The sequence below is a fragment of the Myxocyprinus asiaticus genome, chromosome 21, assembly GCF_019703515.2.
Source record: "Myxocyprinus asiaticus isolate MX2 ecotype Aquarium Trade chromosome 21, UBuf_Myxa_2, whole genome shotgun sequence".
Lineage (NCBI taxonomy): Eukaryota > Metazoa > Chordata > Actinopteri > Cypriniformes > Catostomidae > Myxocyprinus > Myxocyprinus asiaticus.
Genome location: NC_059364.1, coordinates 27,637,881 through 27,656,008, shown reverse-complemented (window position 1 = coordinate 27,656,008; position 18,128 = coordinate 27,637,881). Strand labels below are relative to the sequence as shown.

The 18,128-nt window shown below is 42.5% G+C and overlaps 1 protein-coding gene across 2 annotated transcripts in view; it reads right to left on the bottom strand.

Moving 5' to 3' along the window:
• The window catches only part of gfra1a (gdnf family receptor alpha 1a), a 148,676-nt gene that overhangs the window by 117,818 nt on the left and 12,730 nt on the right, over positions 1-18,128 (bottom strand). The window contains exon 4 of one of the 2 annotated variants that reach the window (XM_051648614.1): positions 327-464. The exons of the other annotated variant lie outside the window; for it this stretch is intronic. Within the exon in view, the coding sequence (XP_051504574.1) occupies positions 327-464 (138 nt within the window). The remainder of the gene's footprint in view (positions 1-326; positions 465-18,128) is intronic. 2 annotated transcript variants of the gene reach the window in all.

The following is an 18,128-nucleotide window of genomic DNA, read 5'->3' as shown; positions in this document are numbered from 1 at the left end:
GTAATGGTTCCTGTACAGTGCGTGCCTCTGATGCTCATAATTGTACTTCTTTTCTCACTCTAACAGAACTAATTGTCTCACTCTTGTTTCAATCTGTTTACCCTGATTCTCATATTTTGCTTCTATTCAGCCACCTAGAACAAAGACTGACTGTAAAGCCTATACCATGTGTAATGACATTACAGTATACCAACCAATGATGTTTAAATGTCAGTATGACATCATGGCACCCTTTCTTTTGTAGACTCTCTCTGTCTCTTTTTAATGGCATGCACACTCATCCACTTATCCCAATCTTTTATAGCATGCATTATTGATGTATTTACCCAGAATAGCCCAGTTTGGGTGTGCCCTCCTGTTTCTACTGGGGTCTTGAGGCTCAAGTGGTCTTGACCTGCCCTGGGGCCCTCTCCGTGGGGCCACGGTGACGGGACTGCTCCAGGGACCGTCACTAGTCCCTTCCTCTGCAAAGAGACTCACTATGCTCAGTAACTTCCATTTAAACAAGTGAACACTATTTTAGGGCAGATTTTGGGTGCGGACCAAGATTAAGAAGACCGCATTTTGGGTCTTATTTAGGCTTCTATTTGGTTCTATTAAGTGGGTACTTTTCAATCTGCCCACAAATGATGAAAACGCAATCATGTATTGTGATACATTACTTATCAACTTGTTAATAGAATCTTTTTGCAAACGCACTAATGAAGGGAAACTTGGGATTCAAAGACATACATCAATCACAAAGAAGAGCAATTAACAGCACATCTGAAACTAGACAATGCTCTGCAAACAACAAAGATGAAGAACTGTACATTAGAGAGAGGGCACAAAAGCAAATTAAAACCATAAAACACCAAGCTGAAAAAGTGAAGAGCACAAAAGGAAGTGGAAACCAGGAACACTCACAGTAGTAAAGGACACCAAGTCAGACCTTTAGAACCACTGGTCCAAAAACTATGCAATAAAAACTTAGAAGGTGGACTCACAAGAAAAGAAATGGAGATGGCACAACAGGGTTAAAACAGAGTGAGTCAGTATAAAGAGGATTGAAAGGTTAGACAAAAGAGAATTATGGGAGTATAGTTCTAAACAAAAAAAGAGCAAGCATAGTAAGTCCAGGATACTCTACTCTCCAATACAGAGAATTCCAAGATATTCTTGAGTGCTGCACAGTCAAACACAATACATTCTGGCACTGTCCTTTAAATGTGTGTAATTTGTGTGCCGCTAGTTTCACAAAACAGAATGGCAAAAACAATGAATGTTTTCAATCAGGTTTCCAGAACACTGCCACCCCAAACTCAAGCCATTGGTTGACTGAATGCTACTGTGTAGGGCTGGGGTGCACTTCCCGTACAACTACGTAACTATTAACGACTGTTTCTTTAAACCGTAGTAACTATGTCACACATCCATCGTTCGAACTACCTTGGTTCAACAATATACAGTGGATCTGTCCTTAAAACTGCATGACGTATCTTGGTGCACTCTAGCGACATCTGTGGTTGAAACTTAAAATTGCAAGCAATTTGCGGAAGAACACTTTACGTGAATCGTATTTCAGCACTGCTCTTCTGATGGATGAATCTCATGATTTGAGCTTTGTCTGTGTGTGATCATGACTGCAGATATTCAGAGCCGGAGTCATAACATGCTATTTTCATGATGATATAATGTTATATGATTAAACATTTAAAACTGAAATATTACTTGCTTTAATGAAGATAAATAACACTCGTATTCACATATTTTGAATGAATGAATTTGACACTTATAGTGCTTTTCTGACACTACACTCAAAGCACTTTTATCTCAATCACTACCAGTATATTTTAATATAATTTTTCAAGAGTTTTATCTACTATTAATGTTTGTATTGTACTACACATATCAAATTAAGAGGTGATACTCGTGATATGGCTGATACGTGTTCAATGGAAGACTTTATTTTTGTTATAATGTATTGTACAGCCTCAGTTGATAATGCAAGTGAACTGTGATACTACAATAGTATGTCTATGCAATGCTCACAATAACACATTAAACAAAAAACATAAAACAAGGATTAAATAAGGATGGGGATAAAATATACTTTATTAAACATGAAAATAATATGTTTAAAAATGCAGTATAACAGTTACAAGAAGTCAATTTCAGAAGTCAGAAATATTAGTAAAGATGTCACAGTAACTTCCCCCGAAAACGTAGATACATTGCGATCAGTTGTTTGATTCATACAAGCATGACAAGCAATATTATCTTCAACAACCCTACCAGACAACATATCCAAGCATTATAGCAGGTAAATAACTTTGACAAACAGATAACAGATAAACATCCATCCAAAATGTTGCGATGCTGTCCGGAACTGTGTAAGTGTGACTGACTGAACTGTAGTTTCTTATGTTTAATGGCTAAATGCAAACTAAAAGAATGCATTACCGCCATCTACTGTTTACATGGGAACGAGACAGCCAGTTCTTCTTACCTATGTTCATAGACATGACGTAATGACACAAGGATGTACGTCATAAGCCAGTGATTTCGTGCCAAATCTGACCCGACAGCTCAAAATACAAATAAGTTTTATAGGATTACCATAGTGAATCGAGGTAATATAAGAACATTGTTTCGAGCACTGGTTGTTTGTGTACTCAATCAATAATGGCAATTTGTAAAATTTTAACCAAAAAATCATACATAGTGCAGCTTTAATGACGTTATGCATGGGGTGAAGTAATAACTTCTGTGGATATTAAAGTATAATAGCTCATTTACACGTACTCCAGAAAGCTGTTTAATGCGCGAAAGCTGCTGAAGACACAAAAGCTGCGTGCACTATGTATATGTGACAGCTATATTGTGCTACAATAGTAGGGTTTCTCTTTACATCAGACTTCAGCATTCCCCCGATGCACTTGAGCTCTTAAGCACATGCACACTCTTCAAAATCATGAAATTCTCTTATGCGTTAACATGGACACATAAGCCATGTTCTCAAACAAAAGCTGTGTGTGTTAAAGCGCTTTTTCTTAACGGCCTTTAAATTTGCATTTACATGATGTTTCAGAACACTTTCTGCAAAACACCGCAGTAAGCAGTTTTCTTAAGTGCATGTAAACGTGGTCATGTAAACGTGGTCAAAGTGTTGATAGAATGAAAGATATATATGTAATAAAATATATAGAAGCCTTGGCGAAGTCAAATTATTTCCACACAGCAAACTAACAAGGAACTATGCTTCTAACCAAAGGTAAAGAGCTGTAGTTTCAACCACACAACCAGCAATGCTGCTTGCGAATGTTTGCGAATGTTTCGGGAAACACCAAATTATTAAATTATGTTGGTAATGATGGAACTTGCGACCATAGTTAGCTAATGATGCTTTTGGGAAACACACCCCTGGTTGGGATTCTCAAATAAGCAGAGTAATGTTTTGACTGTGCCACAGAGCCACTGTATTTATGCTTTTTGGGAAAAATCAACCAACTAATGGCTTACTAAAAGTTGTCTCTGCACATTAAGCTGGTATAAAGAAAATAGTTTAACATCAAAAAATTACACACATTATCTTTAAAGTGCAATAGCCCGATGAAGAACCTTAGAACCTATTAGGAATCTAGCAAGCACTTACATTTCTGTTTTCAGAGATAAATTGGTTAAAAGCAAAAACGAAACAAATCCTATTAACAAAATAGCATATAACATTTATTTTCTAAGAATAACTACAGTATTCAACAGAGAGGATATAAAGACGTAGGTTTACTGCAAAATATTTTGATAATGGATATTTGGATAAATGATGTGGCAGCCCTTGTACTTTAATTTATATTTCTATCAAAGAGGATGACAACAGTGGATCTGAATGGGGGATTTGATATATCGCAAGAGTTATATGGCTGAAACACAGTAAGGAACAGCTGGATACCGGTGTAGCTTTATTCTTTTAGTTCCTGGATATTTGTGTAGAGCAGCTGTGATTTGACGAATAGATAAAATAAAATAGGGGGACGTTCTGAGATGAAGCTCAACACATGAGTGTAATCTAGTCCAATTGTAGGTCATGAAACAGAGTCATGATTAGAAGAGTCGGAGGCATGCTGAGATGAAAATTATGTATTTATGTCTCTCTTTCACTCTTCATTCATTTCCAACTTTTCATTTTCTATCACTTGTTCTTTCATGCCCTGCCAGCCTCTCTCTTCCTCTCCCATCAAGCGCTCGCCAAATCCTTGGTGTAGCCGAGGTCTTGGTGAGATTGTGTGAGCCAACTTCTCATTATATTGAGAGGCTTTAAACTGTGAGTGACTGACTAAATTCCTTTCAGATATTTCTAAGCGGGGTAAACATTTTTCCACTGTCTGGACAACACATACAGTATATGTTCCACTTGTCAGTCTCATAATTACAAACGCCACAGTCTTGGAGTAAAGAAACATTATTTTGCCCATTATTATTTAAAGCTTTGAAATTCTGGCTTGTAAATCTTGAAGGTAAAATCCTTTGCAAATGTATCTGCGAGTCTACATAAATGGTGAAAAATGGGTGATAATTGGTGTACCGCAATATAAGTTCACGAGTTCACATGTTCATTCACGGATTTAAAGTGTTATACAAGATAGGCCTGTCTCCATCTGTCACTGAAATGGCACCTGTCAAAAAACGTGAAGACACTTACTGACTTTGTTCCTCAAATTTTTGTTTCAGTGGCTTAGTATAAGAAATATTCCTCATATGTGTTGCGACATGGAATTCTTGAGGAAATAAGTACTCTAAACTTCCTAGATACATTTTCTATTGAGATGTGCAAGTCGCAACAGATGTTTTATTTAGTAGACGTTTTAATTTAAATCAATTTGACAGAGTATTATTCTTTAATGATTAATTCTTTCAATTATTTTATATTAAGTAACTGCAACTGGCAGTTATATTTTGGCATTTTATTTACTCACCAAAACCATTTTTCTTTTCTTTTTTAACTCAAACTTGCAGCTTGCCGATTTTTTTAATTTTGTCCCATGGATAAGTAAACAGATTTAGCTAGTGTCTCCAGTCCCCCTAACCCGGAGTCCCGGACTAGTTATAAATATGTTAGAGAAGTGTAGGACTGAGGTAAGCAGCTGTTTATATATCCTTGTGTTGTGTTTTCAGGATTAGATGAACAAGCTCTTCCCAAACCTTTTTTTTAAATCTCATTTATGGCAAGAGTACAATAACTGCTATTGACAGCTAGATTTTCTAGGGATGTAAACAGAAGACAGGCAATGTCTCCTTTTTACATCCCTCCCACCTGTTTAAAACATAGGAATTATTTGGTAGCCCCATCTACCTACCTCCTCGCTGGCACTTGTTGCCGTGGTAATTGTGTAAATTGTGGTGACTGGCTGAGGATAGAGCTGGCATGGGCATCACCCCTACTGATTCCAGCTGTCAGCAGTGTCTATTAACAATGATGAATCACTCTCCCACTTCTCAATCCAATCACAGAGACCACAGCAGGACTTAGATCTGGTCACCTCTGACTAAATGATTTTTGGACAGCATAGGGCAGCATGCCAGAGTTTGGAGAGAGCACCCAGTTGACACTCTGTGTTAGATTACACTATTAGCACACACACACACACACACACACACACACACACACACACACACACACACACACACACTTAATTAACAGTAACATTACAACAAAACATTTACAATTAAGTGCTATTTGTTTTAGCATTGCAATCAGTGAGGGAGTGAGCATTGTGCTACAGATAGTGCAAAACAGCAGCATGAATAAATTATGATAGAAAACAGGGACAGCCATAACACTTAAAACTTCAACGAACTGCAAATCTGCAAAAAAAAAAACAAAAAAAAACATTCCACTACCATAGACTTTGGTAGCACTTTTCACTTGAATGTGCTACCACAGCTACAGTATAATGTTTGGAGCTGAAAACCAGACATTAGAGGCATCAGAATTTTGTTTGTACAACTCAGAAAGCCTGAAAATACAACCCCAATTCCGAAGAAGTTGGGACAGTATGAAAAATGCAAATAAAAACAAAAAGGAGTGATTTTAAATTATATTCCGCCTTTGCTATATTTAAAGCACTACAACTAAACATTATATGATGTTTTACCTTATGAATTTCACTGTTTTTTGAAAATGTACAGTAATTTCAAATCAGATGATTGCAACACACTCCAAAAAAGTTGAGACAGGGGCCATTTCAGACTAATAACAATCTGACGAGTTGAAATAACAAGGCATTGGGAAAAAGGAGATGTTAAACAGGTGAGGCAATCGTTTCATAGTATATAGGAAGCCTCCAAAAATAGCCTTGTGCTTCAAGAGCAATGATCATTCGAGATTTGTCTATTTGCCCCAAAGACAAATAGGAAGGATTTGGGGCATTTCACCCTCTACAGTGCACAATATAGTTAAAGATTCAAGGAATATGTTCAAATCTCTGTGCGTAAAGGGCAAGCCAAAAAAACACTTATGAATGCGCGTGATCTCTAATCCCTCAGACATCACTGTCTTAAAAAACAGCATTCATCTGTAATGGACATCATGAACATGGGCTTGGGATAACTTTAGTAAACCTTTGTTAGTCAACACCACTTGCCGCTGCATCCACAAATGCAAGGTTTTTTTTTTTTGGGACTCAAGATGGCGCAGAATATAGCTGCTGCTGCCGAATATATAGCTCTGACACAACATGGTAGTGTTTTGTTTGTTTTGTTTACAATTCTTATGTTTTTTGTCTTGGATGTTGTCTGCCTTATTGTCCACAACAGACAAACACTTTTGGACATTGGTTCAGCAATTACACACCGTAAACCGGACTTCAAATTCCTCAATGCCGACCCGCTGTTTTCAAACACGCAAGCGGAGCCCTTTGTCTGGGCTGCCCGGCCGCGGAAATTGCAGGAGGAAAAGGGGAATTAGAGCCGGCGTTCTCATCAGAGTAAGACGCCGCGCAAATCGACCCCCGCTACCCAGTATTCTACTGACAAATGTTCAGTCTCTGGATAACAAGCTCTGCGAGCTGAAAGCACGGATCTGTTTCCAATGAGAGACAAGGGACTGCTGCATTATCTGCCTTACGGAAACTTGGATGTCTGCGGAGATTCCAGACTCAGCCATTGAACCCGCGGGGTTCTCCGTGCACCGAGCGGACAGAGCGAAAGACCTCTCAGGTAAAAGCAGAGGGGGTGGTGTATGTTTTATGATCAACAAATCCTGGTGTGATCAGAGGAACATACATTCTATCAAGTCTTTCTGCTCTCCTGATCTGGAATTTCTCATGCTTCTGTGTCGACCATTCTGGCTACCGAGGGAATTCACAGTGATCATTATCACTGCTGTGTACATCCCGCCACAAGCCGACACAGACTGGGCAAGCAGGAAACCGCGCACCCTGAGGCCGCGTTCATTGTGACCGGGGACTTTAATAAAGCCAGTTTCAAATCAGTCACACCAAAATACCACCAACACATCAGTTTCAACACACGAGGGGACCGGGTTTTGGACCATTGCTACTCTCCCTTCCAGGATGGCTACAAATCCCTCCCCCGCCCACCATTTGGCAAATTGGACCACTCTTCCATTCTGCTTCTGCCCGCTTACAGGCAGAAACTGAAACAGGAAGCACCCACCCTCAGAACGATCCAGTGCTGGTCGGACCAATCAGATTCTACGCTACAAGACTGTTTTGATCACACGGACTGGGAGATGTTCCAGTCCGCCTCTGATGACGACATCGAGCTTTACGCTGATAGCGTAATGTGTTTCATCAGAAAGTGCGTAGAGGATGTTGTTCCGACCAGAACAATATGGATCTATCCGAACCAGAAGCCATGGATTAATAGCAATGTTCACGTGGCACTTAATGTGCGGACCTCCGCTTTTAATTCCGGGAACACGGAGGAGCATAAACAAGCCAGTTATGCTCTCCGAAAAACAGCAAAACGTCAGTACAGGAATAAGACTGAAGCACAGTTTAACACCACCAACTCTAGAAGCATGTGGCAGGGAATTAACATCATCACGGACTTTAAAGGGAATAAAAACTCCGCCATGAACACCACTGCATCTCTCCCGGATAAGCTAAACTTTTTTATGCTTGTTTTGAGGGAAATAACACCGCCCTCGCGGAGAGAGCTCTCGCGGCCGAAGCTTTAGAGGTTAGTTCACTTTCCATCTCTGTAGCAAATGTAACCCGATCCTTCCGACGGGTGAATATCCACAAAGCCGCGGGACAGACGGCATTCCGGGCCATGTCATCAGAGCGTGCGCGAACCAGCTGGCTGGTGTTTTTACGGACATTTTCAACCTTTCTCTCTCTTTGTCTGTAGTCCCCACATGCATTAAAACGTCCACCATTGTGCCTGTTCCAAAGCAATCCAAAATCACTTGCTTAAATGACTGGCATCCTGTTGCTCTGACCCCCATCATCAGCAAATGCTTTGAGAGACTAATCAGAGATTACATCTGCTCTGTGCTGCCTCTCTCTCTAGACCCATTGCAGTTTGCTTACCGCAACAACCGCTCCACTGATGATGCCATTGCATCTACAATACACACCGCTCTCTCCCACCTGGAAAAAAAGAACACTTATGTGAGAATGTTATTCAACACCATAGTGCTCAGCATTCAACACCATAGTGCCCTCCAAGCTAGATGAGAAACTCCGGGCTCTGGGCTTAAACAGCTCACTGTGCAGCTGGATCTTGGACTTCCTGTCAAGCAGACGCCAGGTGGTTAGAATAGGCAGCAACATCTCCTCATCATTGACCCACAGGGATATGTTCTCAGCCCACTCTTGTATTCCTTGTACACACATGACTGTGTGGCAACACATAGCTCCAATGCCATCATTAAGTTTGCTGATGACACGACGGTGGTAGGTCTGATCACTGACAATGATGAAACAGCCTACAGAGAGGAGGTGCACACTCTAACACACTGGTGTCAGGAGCACAACCTCTCCCTCAACGTCAGTAAGACAAAGCAGCTTGTGGTGGACTTCAGAAGAAAAGACAGAGAACACAGTCCCATCACCATCAATGGAGCACCAGTGGAGAGAGTCAGCAGCTTCAAGTTCCTGGGTGTCCACATCACTGAGGAACTCACATGGTCTATCCACACTGAAGTCGTTGTGAAGAAGGCTCATCAGCGCCTCTTCTTCCTGAGACGGCTGAGGAAGTTTGGAATGAACCGCCACATCCTCACACGGTTCTACACCTGCACTGTAGAGAGCATCCTGACTTGCTGCATCTCCGCCTGGTACGGCAATAGCACCACCTACAACCGCAAAGCACTTCAAAGGGTGGTGCGAACTACCAGACACATCATCGGAGGTGAGCTAGCTTCCCTCCCTCCAGGACATACAGGTGCATCTCAATAAATTAGAATGTCGTGGAAAAGTTCATTTATTTCAGTAATTCAACTCAAATTGTGAAACTCGTGTATTAAATAAATTCAATGCACACAGACTGAAGTAGTTTAAGTCTTTGGTTCTTTTAATTGTGATGATTTTGGCTCACATTTAACAAAAACCCACCAATTCACTATCTCAAAAAATTAAAATACATCATAAGACCAATAAAAAAAAACATTTTTAGTGAATTGTTAGCCTTCTGGAAAGTATGTTCATTTACTGTATATGTACTCAATACTTGGTAGGGGCTCCTTTTGCTTTAATTACTGCCTCAATTCAGCGTGGCATGGAGGTGATCAGTTTGTGGCACTGCTGAGGTGGTATGGAAGCCCAGGTTTCTTTGACAGTGGCCTTCAGCTCATCTGCATTTTTTGGTCTCTTGTTTCTCATTTTCCTCTTGACAATACCCCATAGATTCTCTATTGGGTTCAGGTCTGGCGAGTTTGCTGGCCAGTCACGCACACCAACACAATGGTCATTTAACCAACTTTTGGTGCTTTTGGCAGTGTGGGCAAGTGCCAAATCCTGCTGGAAAATCAAATCAGCATCTTTGAAAAGCTGGTCAGCAGAAGGAAGCATGAAGTGCTCCAAAATTTCTTGGTAAACGGGTGCAGTGACTTTAGTTTTCAAAAAACACAATGGACCAACACCAGCAGATGACATTGCACCCCAAATCATCACAGACTGTGGAAACTTAACACTGGACTTCAAGCAACTTGGGCTATGAGCTTCTCCACCCTTCCTCCAGACTCTAGGACCTTGGTTTCCAAATGAAATACAAAACTTGCTCTCATCTGAAAAGAGGACTTTGGACCACTGGGCAACAGTCCAGTTCTTCTTCTCCTTAGCCCAGGTAAGACGCCTCTGACGTTGTCTGTGGTTCAGGAGTGGCTTAACAAGAGGAATACAACAACTGTAGCCAAATTCCTTGACATGTCTGTGTGTGGTGGCTCTTGATGCCTTGACCCCAGCCTCAGTCCATTCCTTGTGAAGTTCACCCAAATTCTTGAATCGATTTTGCTTGACAATCCTCATAAGGCTGCGGTTCTCTCGGTTGGTTGTGCATCTTTTTCTTCCACACTTTTTCCTTCCACTCAACTTTCTGTTAACATGCTTGGATACAGCACTCTGTGAACAGCCAGCTTCTTTGGCAATGAATGTTTGTGGTTTACCCTCCTTGTGAAGGGTGTCAATGATTGTCTTCTGGACAACTGTCAGATCAGCAGTCTTCCCCATGATTGTGTAGCCTAGTGAACCAAACTGAGAGACCATTTTGAAGGCTCAGGAAACCTTTGCAGGTGTTTTGAGTTGATTAGCTGATTGGCATGTCACCATATTCTAATTTTTTGAGATAGTGAATTGGTGGGTTTTTGTTAAATGTGAGCCAAAATCATCACAATTAAAAGAACCAAAGACTTAAACTACTTCAGTCTGTGTGCATTGAATTTATTTAATACACGAGTTTCACAATTTGAGTTGAATTACTGAAATAAATGAACTTTTCCATGACATTCTAATTTATTGAGATGCACCTGTATATACCAGGCGGTGTGTGAAAAAAGCTCGGAGGATCATCAGAGACTCCAGCCACCCGAACCATGGGCTGTTCTCACTGCTACCATCAGGCAGGCGGTATCTCAGCATCAGGATCCGCACCAGCCGACTTCATGATAGCTTCTTCCCCCAAGCAATCAGACTTTTGAACTCTTGATCTCCCACGATCAAAATACATCAGCAATGCACTTTATTACTCTTACTCTTATATATCACACCAGACTGTCATAAATTATATTATTATTATATTATATTCTCTCTTAACAACTTACTATCAACCGACAGCCTGAATGTCAATACAGTACAATACAACCTACTGTACATTCTATATATATATTTTTTTATTTTTTTTAATGAATAATATGTATCTATATTGTGTGTATTGTATACTGTACAGTGTATGTTATTATTTGTATATTGTGTTGTGTGTAATTATGTGTATATTAGACTTTAAATTGTGTTGTATTAATCTGATGTTTATTGTAAATTGGTATATGTCTCATCACTGTCACAACTGCTATGTTGCTCGGAACTGCAACAAGGAATTTCACACACCATTGCACTTGTGTATATGGTTGTGTGACAATATAAGTGATTTGATTTGATTTGAAGTTAAGACTTTACTATGCAAAGCAGAAGCCCTACATCAACACTGTCCAGAAGCGCTGCTGACTTCTCTGGGCTCGGTCTCATCTTAGATGGAAAGTAGAACAGTGGAACTGTGTTTTTGGTCTGAAGAGTCCACATTTCAAAAAGTTTTTGAAAAACAAAGCTGTCGTCTTATCAAAGAGGAAATGAGCAATCCAAGCTGTTATCAGCATCAGGTCCAAAAGCCAGTGCCTGTATGGGCCAGGGGTGTGTCAGTGCCCATGGCATGGGTAACTCACACATCTGTGTGAACACCATGAATGCAGACAGATATGTACACATTTTGGAGCAGCATATACTGCCATCCAGCACCATCTTTTCTAGGGACGTCCCTGCATTATCCAGCAGGACAACTTCAAACCACATACTGCCCAGATTTCAAGTGCATGACTGTGTGAGCAGAGAGTGTGGGTGCTAGATTGGCCTGCCTGCAGTCCTGACCTGTCTCCAGTTGAGAATGTGTGGTGCATTATGAAGCACCCCATACGGCAACGAAGACCCCGTACTATTGTGTAGCTAAAGACCTACATAATGGATGATTGGGGGACAATTTCATTTTCTAAATTTAACAAACTTGTGTCTTCAGTGCCCAAATGCTTAATAAGTGTTATTAGAAGAAATGGTGATGTTTCATAGTGGTAAACACCCGACTGTCCCAAATTTTTTGAAGCGTGTTGCAATCATTTGATTTGAAATTACTGTAAATGTAAAAATAACAATGAAATTCACAAGGTAAAACATCATATAACGTGTAGCTGTAGTGCTTTCAATATAGAAAAGGGTGAATAATATTTACAAATCACTCTTTTTTTGTTTTTATTAGCATTTTTCATACTGTCCCAACTTTTTTGGAATTGGGGTTGTAACTATAGCATGCAATTAATTGCAAATGAAAAAAATAAACAGCACGAGAAAAACGCCTTGGTTACTTACATAACTTCCATTCCCTGATGGAGGGAATGAGACATTGTGTCGATGTAGCGACACTAGGGGTCACTCTTGGGAGCCCCAAACACCTCTGATCTTTGAGAAAAGGCCAATGGGAATTGGCGAGTGGAATTTGCATGCCACTCCCCCGGACATACAGATATAAAAGGAGCTGGCTCGCAACCACTCATTCAGGTTTTGTGCTGAGGAGCGGCTAGAAGCATTCCTCGGGTGCTTGGCGGCGGGCCGTGTCGTTGCCACAGGGGTATGCCCCTGTCGACGAGCAGATGGGGTGAGGGATCTTGATCTACGCCGGGGCAGGATATGCTGAATAGCCTCCATCTGCTTCTTAACCGCCGAAAACTGCTGGGCAAAGTCCTTGACGGTGTCGCCAAATAGGCCGACCTGGGAGACAGGGGCGTCAAGGAACCGTACCTTGTCACCCTACCTCATCTCGACCAAGTTGAGCCATAGGTGGTGCTCTTGGACCACCAGGGTGGACATCGCCTGCCCAAGAGTACGCGCCGTGACCTTCATCGCCCGGAGGACGAGATCAGTTGCCGAGCGCAGCTCATGCATCAATCCTGGGCCAGAACTACCCTCGTGCAGTTCTCTTAGTGCCTTGGCTTGGTGCACCTGCAGGAGAACCATGGCGTGCAGGGCGGAGGCAGCCTGTCCAGTGGCACCATAGGCTTTAGTCACCGGAGACGAAGTAAACCTACAGGCGCTGGACAGGAGTCTCAGCCGGTTCTGCCAAGTGGCGGCTTTTTGCGGGCACAGGTGCACCACAACCACCTTATCCACCTGGGGAATCACTGAGTACCCCCTAGCAGCCCCACCGTCAAGGGTAGTGAGAGCGGAGGAGCTCAGAGACCGGGTCCGTGCAGTGAAAGGTGCCCGCCACGACCTCGTGAGTTCCTCATGCACCTCCAGTAAGAAAGGGACCGGGGCGGGGGGCGGCCATGAGTGACACTCCGAGCCCAGGAACCAATCGTCAAGCTGCGAGGGTTCGGGGGGGGTGGAGGGTTCCACTCCAGCACGGCGCTCACAGCCGCCTGGGCAAGCTCAGCTCCGTGTCGGCCTGCGACTGGGTGACCACACCCGAAGGTGGGAGCCCAGTCAAGTCCTCGGCGTCAGACTGGACCAGCCCGCTCTCCGATGCTGCGATCAAGAGCTCATCCACTTTGTGAGCGCCAAATGAGATTGCGAACCTGCCCTGAGATGAGCCAGCGGTCTCATCCTAGTGGGGCAAACAAGCGTACTGGGAAATGGGAGGTCTGTGGGGGGTTACCTGGTGGACCCCAGTGCTAACCGACGCGGCCTCAAACCCATAGGTAGAAGGACCGAGGCAGGGAGCCGCTGGAATGGCTTTCCCTCTAACGAAGGAAAGCCGCGACCGCAATGTTGCCATAGTCATGCTCTCGCAGTGAGAACATGACCTGTCCACGAACGCTGTCTCCGTGTGGGCAGCACCCAAGCACATAAGACAGCGATCGTGGCCATCGGAAGCGGAGAGGTAACGACCACAACCAGGAAATAAACAGACGGAGAGGCATCTTTAAAAAGATGCTCTCCGTCAGTGCCACTCTTTTAGTAGGGAAAATATACTCTTTTATTGCAAGAAAATATACTCTTTTAGACTGTTGAAGGGGGAGAAGCCGCTATAATGCACCATAAATCCAACAGCTGTTGTAGAGGTGAATGGATCGACGGAGGAATTCAGCTCGCTGAAATACAACCACTCGGCTCTGAAGAGAAAATCTGAATAAGTGGTTGCGAGCCAGCTCCTTTTATACTAGTATGTCCGGGGGAGTGGCATGCAAATTCCACTCGCCAATTCCCATTGGCCTTTTCTCAAAGATCAGAGGTGTTTGGGGCTCCCAAGAGTGACACCTAGTGTCACTACATCAACACAATGTTGAGTGAATGACAGATAGGGAGCTGTTGCACTACCGTTGCTTTTACACTTGGTTCATTTGCTTGGACTGAACACGAGTTCGCTTCCTCCCCCTTCTGCTGCCTGCGCTGGTCTGCGTTCACATCATATTATTTGGGTCAGAATTTTGCACTGAAGACACAAGTTTGTTAAGTTTAGAAAGTGGAATTTTCCCCAATTCATCCATTATGTAGGTCTTTAGCTGCACAATTGTACGGGGTCTTCATTGCCTTATGGTGTGCTTCATAATGCGCCACACATTCTCAATTGGAGATGGTCAGGACCGCTGGTCAAACTCCATCGGCACGGATTTCAAACAGCACTGCCGAGTATTCACTTAGCGAATCTCTGCTCTCTTCCTAACAAAATGGATGAACTACATCTCCTCACCTGCACAAACAAGGACTTTTCAACCTCTGCTGCCTTGTGCTTCACAGAAACCTGGCTGAGTGAAGCCATTCTGGACAGCTCGTTACATCTGCTGGGCTTCCAGCTGTTCAGAGCGGATCGCATCACGGAGTTAATGGGGAAAACGAGAGGCGGTGGAACATGCTTTTATATCAATGAAAGTTGGTGTACAGATGTAACAACATTAAAGAGGATGTACTGTCCTAATTTGGAAGCGCTCTTTATTAACTGTAAGCCTTTCTAAGCGCTGCAGGAGTTTTCCTCATTTATTCTGGTGAGTGTGTATATCGCACCAAACGCGTGTTTGAATACAGCGCTGCAACAGCTGGCTGATAAAATCACAGACATGGAATAACAATACCCGGACTCAGTTATTACTATTCTTGGGGATTTTAACAAAGCAAATCTCACACGTGAACTGCCCAAATACAAACAGCACATCACATGCCCCACCAGAGACAGGAACATAATGGATCATTGTTACACAACAATAAAGGATGCATATCACTCGGTCCCTAGAGCAGCTTTGGGATTCTCTGATCACTGTCTGGTTCATCTTCTTCCAACCTACAGGCAGAAATTAAAATCAACCAAGCCAGTAGTAAGGACTGTAAAGGGATGGACCAATGAAGCAGAGCGGGAACTACAAGCCTGCTTTGATTGCACGGATTGGAGTGTTTTTGAGGCTGCAGCCACAGACCTGGATGAGCTCACAGATACTGTTACATCATATATCAGTTTCTGTGAGGATATGTGCATTCCTACTAGGACTTATTTAAAGTTCAACAATAACAAACCGTGGTTTACAGCAGAGCTCAGGCAGCTTCATCAGGCCAAAGAGGATGCTTACAGGGGTGGGGATAAAGTCTTATACAATCAGGCCAGGAACACACTGAACAGGGAAATCAGAGTGGCTAAAAGAAGATACTCTGAGAAGCTGAAAAACAAGTTTTCAGCTAACGACCCTGCATCAGTGTGGAGTGGCATGAAACAAATCACAAATTACAGGACTCTTACCCTCAACCCTGTAGGGAACCAACAATTGGCTGACGACCTGAATGTGTTCTACTGCAGATTTGAAAGGCCCAATCTCACACCCCACACCCACTCTGACCATCACTTCACACAAACACCAACACCTCCTGCAACCCCCCTCCTCCCCCTCCTGCTACTCAACCTGCACTTAAGATCTGTGAAGACGATGTGAGCCGAGTCTTTCGGAAACAAAAGGCGAAGAAGGCTTCAGGCCCAGATGGTGTCTCACCAGCGTGTCTTCGATCCTGTGCTAACCAGCTGGCCCCCATCTTCACACAGATCTTCAATAGATCACTGGAGCAGTGTGAAGTCCCATGCTGCTTCAAACGCTCAATCATTATTCCTGTCCCAAAGAAACCAAAAATCACAGGACTTAATGACTACAGACCTATCGCCCTGACGTCTGTGGTCATGAAATCATTGGAGAGACTGGTGTTGGCCCACCTGAAGAACATCACTGGACCCTTTCTAGATCCCCTTCAATTTGCTTATCAAGCAAACAGGTCTGTGGATGATGCAGTCAACATAGGTTTGCATCATATCCTGCAACATCTGGACAGACCAGGAACATATGCAAGGATCCTTTTTGTGGACTTCAGTTCAGCTTTCAACACCATCATCCCAGCTATACTCCAGAATAAATTACACCAACTCTATGTTCCCATATCTATCTGTCAATGGATTACCAGCTTTCTGATGGACAGGCAGCAGCTTGTGAGATAGGGGAAACTCACTTCTAGCACCTGTACAATCAGCACTGGTGCCCCCCAGGGATGTGTGCTCTCCCCACTACTCTTCTCCCTCTACACCAAGGACTGCATTGCCAAGGACCCCTCTGTCAAGCTCCTGAAGTTTGCAGACGACACCACTGCCATCGGCCTCATCCGAGATGACGATGAGTCTGCATACAGAAGCGAGGTTGAACAGCTGGCTGTCTGGTGCAGTCAAAACAACCTTGAGCCGAACACGCTCAAAACGGTGGAGATCATTGTGGACTTTAGGAGAAACACCCCAACACTGACCCCCCTCACCATTCTAAACAGCAATGTGGCAGCAGTGGAGTCATTCAGGTTCCTGGGCACTACCATCTCACAGGACCTGAAGCGGGAGACCCACATTGACTCCATTGTGAAAAAGGCCCAGCAGAGGTTGTACTTCCTTCGCCAGCTGAGGAAATTCAACCTGCCACAGGCGCTGCTGATACAGTTTTACTCAGCAGTCATTGAGTCTGTCCTCTGCACTTCAATAACTGTCTGGTTTGGTTCAACTACGAAATCAGACAACAGAAGACTACAAAGGACAGTTCGGACTGCTAAGAGGATTATTGGTTGCCCCCCCCCCCCCTTCAAGAACTATACACTTCCAGAGTTTTGAACTGTTGCTTCCTGGCCGACGCTTCAGAGCTCTGAGCACCAGAACCATCAGGCACAGGAAAAGTTTTTTTCCCTCAGGCTATCCATCTCATGAACAGTTAAATTGCCCCACTGAGCAATAAATATGTATAATACACAGTTTAGTCTTTCTTATATTTATCCAACACATCCAACCTCTTCTGCCATTTCATTCCTCTGAAAAAAACCAAAAAAAAAAAAACATTTGCAATATACATAACAGACTTGTATTTGCACTGTACATAACAGATTGTATTAGATTTGCACTACCCATGTGCATGAATGTCAAAATCAAAATCAAATCAAATTTATTGTCACACAGCCATATACACAAGTGCAATGGTGTGTGAAATTCTTGGGTGCAGTTCCAATCAACATAGCAGTCGTGACAGTGATGAGACATATACCAATTTACAATAACATCAAATTAACACAGCACAATTTAAACATCTGTTATACACATAATTACACTCAACAATATACAAATAATAACATACACTGTACAGTACACAATACGCTGTTTTTGTTTTTTTTTTGTTTTTTTGTTTTTTGTTTTTTACTATATAGATACACATTATTCAATAAAAATTAAAAATTAAAATATATATATAAAAAAAAAAGTGTATATATATATTAATATATAGAATGTACAGTATTGTACTGTATTGACATTCAGGCTGTCGGTTGATAGTCAGTTGTTAAGAGAGACATAATATAATAATAATATAATTTATGACAGTCCGGTGTGAGATATAAGAGTAAGGGTAATAAAGTGCATTGCTGATGTATATT